Source organism: Cavia porcellus, unplaced genomic scaffold, assembly GCF_034190915.1.
Source record: "Cavia porcellus strain 051 isolate PalLab524CR breed Dunkin Hartley unplaced genomic scaffold, mCavPor4.1 scaffold_5, whole genome shotgun sequence".
In the NCBI taxonomy this organism is placed as follows: domain Eukaryota; kingdom Metazoa; phylum Chordata; class Mammalia; order Rodentia; family Caviidae; genus Cavia; species Cavia porcellus.
The window spans coordinates 74011460-74018412 of record NW_026947488.1 but is presented as its reverse complement, the minus strand read 5'-3'; the positions used below and the strand labels follow the sequence as shown (position 1 = coordinate 74018412).

At 37.5% G+C, this 6953-nt stretch overlaps 1 protein-coding gene across 3 annotated transcripts in view; it reads left to right on the top strand.

The window, feature by feature from the left end:
- Positions 1-317: 317 nt before the first annotated feature.
- The window catches only part of Hltf (helicase like transcription factor), a 95476-nt gene continuing 88840 nt past the window's right edge, over positions 318-6953 (top strand). For 2 of the 3 annotated variants that reach the window (XM_005006723.3, XM_013159900.3), the window contains exons 1-2: positions 319-555; positions 1794-2001. In XM_005006723.3, the coding sequence (XP_005006780.1) occupies positions 536-555; positions 1794-2001 (228 nt within the window). In that variant the 5' untranslated portion in view covers positions 319-535. Of the gene's footprint in view, positions 556-1793; positions 2002-6953 lie in introns of all 3 variants that reach the window. The other variant, XM_013159901.2, reaches the window with a different exon arrangement.

Sequence of the window (6953 nt, the reverse complement as noted above, 5' to 3'; positions counted from 1 at the left end):
GCAGGGCCTTTAAAATAGGGCTAGTCTCAGGGTTTGGGGGAAATATCCGAAAGGACAGTCGTCTCCCTCAATTTGGAAACCGAAAGCAGCAAGCCACCGCGCACACCACGGCTCGCAAGCCTGGAACAGCGTGCACTTTTCCCGCCCGCCCCCTCCAGGAAGTGGAGAAGAACCCGGATGAAACCGCCCCCGGAGCCGGGAACCCCTCCCCCCCCGCCCATCTTTGACAGGCACCACAGGGCGGAGTTGCCATCCCTTCCGTATCTTGATTGGTTCATCTCCGAAGACTTCTTCTCATTGGACGTTGTCCATGCCAGTCACGGAGCGGCGCTGGTTTCTCAGTGTTTTGCTCAAGAAGATCGCATAGATACTTGATTGGACGCCCTGGTTGTTACTCTGTAGTCGCGCGCTCTTGATGCGGCTTTAGGAACCTACCGCTAGCTTCTGGGCTGCAAGGCCTGGAAAGAATCTTGTCGAGGCGGCTCGAGAAGGGTCAGGGGCGTCTAGGCGTTCTTGGAGTTAGCCCCTCAGCGCCATGTCCTGGATGTTCAAGAGGTGAAGGGAATGGAGGGGGTGGGGCAATGGGGCTAACGGCCGGGAGGCTCTCAGAATGAACCTGACCTTCCGGGCTTTTTCTCCACGCGAGCGGCACTGTGTATGCAGCTTGTTTTTTTTCTCATGAAGCTAGTAGAAAAAATAAATGCATTGTCTTGGCTGGCGAGGAGTGGCTCCTCTGGCAAGTCTCGTGCCAGGGCGTTGGGGAATCTGTCCTGGGTTTGGAGGCGGAGATCTCGGTCCCAGACCTTCTTGGCCGGTGCTTTATTCGATAGAGCATCCATTGCACACCTTCTGTGCACTAGGCATCGTGATCCTAATAGAGAGCTAAGACGACCGTCGTCCCCAAGCAGATTATAGTTTATGTGCATGCACAGACTTGCAAACGTGTATTTGCACAGGAGCTGTAAGAGGTATGTGCGAGCTGCAAGGAAGACGTAGAGCAAACAGCGACTATTAAGGGACTGGGAGCTTCCCGGAGGTCCCCAGCAGACATCTCACTTTTCATCATCCAAAGTAATTTTCTTGCCCATTCCCTAAATTATCATCTAAAAGAGGATTAAAGGCACCCTTAATCCAGCGGGGTGGGGAAATGGTAAGAGGGACTCGAGGTCCACTTCTGTGAGGGCATAGTGGGATACCAGAATAAAATGTTTTGTTCAGAGATAAAGTAATGAATACTGTATTATCTGAAAAGATGCAAACAGCTTCATGTATAATAGTTCTGTTTTTTGCAGCTCTCTAGATTAATCACTGAAATTTCAGCATATAATTGTGGTTACAGAGATTGCAACATTTACATTGAAATATATAATTTCACACTATAAATGCCATTTATTATTATTTTTTTTTGTACTAGGAATCGAACTCAGGAGCTTGCACTTGCCAGGCACGTGCTGTGTCACTGAGCTATATCCCCAGCCCTACAAAAGCCATTAGTGAGCCCTTACTTTTTCGGTTTTTTCCATTTCGAATAGGACCATTAGTGTAGTTGATCTAATACTAAACAGGGTTTCTGGAAGTCTTCTCTACTCTAAATTCATTCTATAACCAGAGTAATTATTAATTGGTTTACAGCAAAGTAATTTTCAATCTGTTTACAGTGATTTCCACGTAAGATTTTGTTTGCTTAAATAAAGTGTGAGAAAACTATTGACCTGTAAATACTCTTAGCCCCATGATCTTTGAGGAATACTTGGTTAAATACTGTGGTTTTTCTGTACTTTTTTTAAAAATAGGGATCCTGTTTGGAAGTACTTACAGACTGTCCAATATGGAGTCCATGGACATTTTCCACACCTCCCCTATCCAACTTTCTTCCCATGTTTTGAATTCCAAGATGTTATTCCTCCAGATGACTTCCTAACTAGTGATGAAGAATTAGATTCAGTTTTGTTTGGAAGTTTGAGAGGTCAAGTGGTTGGACTACGCTATTACACCGGAGTAGTGAGTATAAAAATAGATAATGCATTAAGTTGTGATACATTTATGGTATTAATCTAGAAAATGAGCGTATTGGAAGGAGATATGTACAATTAACATTTTAATTGAAATACATGCAAATGAGATAACATGCCTACTTTTGATCTTTTGCATTTATTTGCATCAGACTTATACAAAGCACTTTTGCTTGCATTATCATTTAATCCTTATAGTAAATGATCAAGGTCATGGTTTGTGTGGGTGGCCCCCAGGCCTCATGCCTTTGCATTGTGCATGTGTGATTGGTTCATAGTGGAGCACTTAGATTGATGGTGCCAGGGCTATTCCTGCCTAGGGGTGGAGCCAACATACAATGTAATGGTCAGAAGAAGGCCTATCTCTCTCTCACCGTTTTCGCCTTATTGTTTGCAGTCACCATGAATTGCAGCCCCACCATTACACCCTGCCTTAGAGCCAACTAAATATAGACTAAAACCTCTAAAAAGTATAAAAGATAAACCTTTCCTTTCCTTACTTTGGGCATCAGGTATTTTATCTCAGCGATAAGTAGAAAATAACTAAGACAACATCTATTAATCCCTTTCTGGAACTGGGAGAGTAAAGCTCCAGAGGTTAAAAAATTTGCTCAGAATACACAGATGCTGTATGATGAATTTAGAAAATGACTTCTAAATTCATTACTTTCTTTCCTACCCCTGGACATATTTCTGTAATATTTTTCATTTAGAAAGTTTAGCTTTTACTAGATAAGGGAGTTATCTTTTTTAATGTCCTGTTGAAAGAATATTTGATATATTTTCTTCTTGTGTTTGTTCTGTATCTCTAATCTTTGAATTATGTGTATGTGTGCAAGAGACAGAAAGGGACAGACTGAGAATGCACCATCTAAACATCTACTATATATATAGATATATATATATATCTATATATATGTGTGCGTAAAACTTTCTTGTCAGTAGTTGCCTTTGTTATGGTTGTCTATGATGCCTCTGTTATTTGTATAATAGGCTTCTAATTTTATCTTAATTTATTATGAAAAATTTTATTTGTGCATTAATTATCCATTATACCTGTGATCCATATTCAGCAGTTAAACTTTTTGCATATTTACCTTATTCTTGTTTTTGTCGTTTTGTAAAAGCAAATTCCAAATGTATCATTTCACATGAATTATGTATTATAAATTTTATTCTTCTAATTAAATTAATAATTCCTTACCATATCCAATAAATAATTCACGAGATTCTCTTATTTAAAAAAGTCTTTATGGTTGATTTTTTTTTTTTTTTTTTTTGCTTTTTCGTTTTTACCGGTACCAGGGATTGAACTCACGACTGCCTGCTTGCAAGGCAGGCGCTTATGCCACTGAGCTAAATCCCCGGCCCCTGGTTGATTTTTTGAATCTGAATCAAAGCAAGATTCATATATCATGATTGGCTATTAGAGATGAAAAAGCCCCTTTACTCTTTGTTTCATGTTGTAGCTCTGTTGTTTTGTAGAATCTTGTTAGAGTTGTTAGTTCTTCCATTCCCTCATATTTGGCTCCTTTCCTGTCTTTCTTTTTTTTTTTTTAATTTTTGGTAGTACTGGAATTCAGAGGTGCTCTGTATTTCTAGCCATTTTTATTAATTTTGAGAGAAGGTACTTGCTAGGTTTGGCTGGCCTGGAAGTTGTGATACTCCTGCCTCAGCTTCCCCAGCAGCTACGATTATGGACATGGGCCACCTGACCTGGCTATTTTTGAAGTTTGTCAAGTCAGTTTTTGACTGTGTGAAGTATGTTCTACAACTTTTTTGGGAAGAGTTCCATGTTTTGGATTTATTTAATCCTCATTATTCTATATTTACTTTATATTGGAGCATCTCAGATTGCTGATTGTTTGAAATGTATTAGCTAGGAGATTACTAAGGAAAGAAAAATATTTCTTTAGCTTTTATATGTTCGTATTTTAGTGTTTTACAATTAAAGGGTAGTTTGGCTAAATGGAACATCTTTGATCCGTATTTTCTCTCCATATCTAAGCTTGTATAAAATATTGGTGAGAATTCCAATGCCAGTATGATTTTTTTCCCACTTAAGTGAATTAAAAATTATTTTGTGTAGGTAACTAAAAGATATTTTTCCTTATCTTGAAAGTTCAGAAATTCCATTAGAGTGTGTCTTAGTTTTACAAATTTGTTTTGTATTTCAGAATATTTTCCAAAGTTACAGTATTTTTTCAGGGATTCCATATTCTTTTTCTTTTTTAAAGATTGTAGTCGTACTTTGTCTCTCCTTTTCTTAGACCTGTTGTATTTTTATGTCTTAATATTGTTAACTGCCTCTGAAATCCTTTTTATTTATTTATTTATTTTGCTTTTCTGTTTTTAATAGTTTTCTTGCCACATTTATTCACTTTGTATTGTTTTTTTACTTCAGTCTGTGAAATGGCTTTTTTTTTTTTAAAAATGGCTTTTTTTCAATATCTTTTCTCTAGCTTTCATATCTGTTACTTTGTGTGTGTGTGTGTGTGTGTGTGTGTGTGTATTTTGAGACAGGGTCTTACTCTGTAGTTCATGCTAGCCTTGGACTCTAACTGTATAGCCCCGGCTGGCCTTGAATTTGCAGTGATCCTCCTGCCTCAGCCTCCTGAGTGCTGGGATTACAGCTGTATGTTACCGTGTCCCGGCTCATGTCCATTTCTGAGCTTTCATATTTCATATTTGTATTTTTTCCCCCAAATCTACATTGTTTTCTAAATCATTATATATTTCTGTGAAATACTAAATCATTAAATATTAAACCTTAGAACAGTCTTTGTGTTGTTTTAAAATCTCCATGCTATTAGTAAAGTAAAAATTTGTGCTGTTTAAAAGTTATTACTTTTTTACTTTTTAAAATGTGTATTTATAAGCATTGTACACATGTTCATTATTTTCAAATGGCCAAAAGCATTAAATCTTTCTAAAAATTGCAACCACAACTATTTATTTTATATATTCTACACTTTTTTCTGTGAACATATACATGTACATTGGAATCATGTTAATAAAAGTATACAAGTGAGATCATATATGCCTATTGTCTCAGTAAAATCATATAATTTTTCATGTAAGCATAAGTCTTTGTTATACTTTTAAGTTTCTTACAGATGAATATTTTAGAGTTGTTCACTTATGAAAAAATACTGTAATAGAAGTTAAAGTTTTTATCTTACTTAATTTTTCAAGTTTTTGAAATGGATTTATAGGTGATAAAATATACTTTTCCTTCCCTGGAATCGGGGATTGAACCTATGGCCATTGTGCTGAGGTACATCCCTAACCCTTTGTAAAATTTTTTATTGTGTGATAGGTCTTGCTAAGCTGTCCATGCTAGTCTTGAACTTAATTTGTTATATGAGTTTTGGAAAAGATGCCACAGTTGTGTTTGTGTGGGGAGGATGGCTAAGGTCATGTTTGTCACCAGATGTAGAATTTGTAAACAAAAGCAAAATTTTGCCAAATGATTCCATTTGCAAAACAAATTGTTTGCAAACAAAAGGCTTCATAAATTGAGGTACCAATGTTGTTATGGACTCTTAAGTCAGGTAGGGGAAAATTACAAACAAAAATACATTAACACTGTCTAATTAATAATTAAGTGATTATCTTAACTGTTCTGTTAATTTCATGTGGATTCAGGTTTATGTCGTATTTTGTGTTTTCAACCTGAAGAACTTCCTTTAATATTTCTTGTAGGTCAAGTCTGCTAGTGATTGAGTCTCTCCTTTTTTTTTTTTCGTAGAAATGTCTTAATAGTTACTTCATTTTAAAAGATGTCTTACTTAACTTTCTTGTTGAAATCAAATGCTCAACACCTACAGGTTATAGGAATTTTAGAGGATTCAGTCAATGATTGGGTGACTTCGAGCCAGGGCAGCATGGCAGAGAAGAAACAGTTGTATGGTGTGGCAGGCAGGAGACACTGAGGCTTCCTTCCCTTTTTATTTCATCCAGGCTACAAGCCTATTGGCTGGTGCCACCCACATCCAGGGTCAGTCTTTCCTCTTAAGTAAAGCCATGACCCACACCCAGAACTATGCTATATTAGTTAGTGGACCAATTCAGTATCACACATCCATGCTTTAGTCACTCCTAAAAGCCCCACCAAAAGTGATTGTATGAGACTTGGAGGGGACATCTAGATATAAGCCATAACATTCTGCCTCTGACATCCAGAAGATTCATGCACATCCCTTTATACAGAATGCATTTACTCCATCTCTAAGAGTTGCCAAAGTCCTAACAGTTTCATCATTTGTGAAAAGTCCAAGTCCAAATTCTCCTGTGAGTTTAAGGTAAACTGTTAGCCATAAGCCCCTGTAAAAATGAGGATAAAGTCCAACACTTCTAATATATAATGGCACAGGATAAACATTCCTATCCCAAAAGGGAGGAATAGTCAGATAGGCAGGAAGGGGACCAACACAAGTCTAAAATCCAGCATGGGAAACATTAAATCCTTTAGTTCCATGTCTAGCACTGCTGCAGTGAAGTTAAAACACTTGCCAGTAAAATTGTTTTTGATGACCACTTGCTCAAAGGAGCTCTCACTCACCTCTGAAGTGAGCTTAAAAGTCAAGGATAGCCAACCTTGCAAGTGGATTCTAAGAAACCATCACATAGTTCAAATAATGGAAGTTTTTGGGGAATGAATCTTTGAAATTGCTGTAGCTCCATTCTGCCCCCTCTGATGACTGCATGCTGCTGAAAGAATCTCAGTAGGCTGATGAAAAGTGTTAAAAGTTGCTGGAGAGCTGAGGTTTAAACTAGGGCTTTGGTGTTTAGCCATTTTTCTTAAATAAGCACTCAGACTTCTGCCAACTTTTGGTTTGTAGAGTTCTGAAAGAGTTGATTTGAAAAGTTTTTCTGTTACTTTTGTGGAGGAGAGTTTTTTTTGGAAGTCCTTATTCTGTTACCCTTGAATGGTTTTTA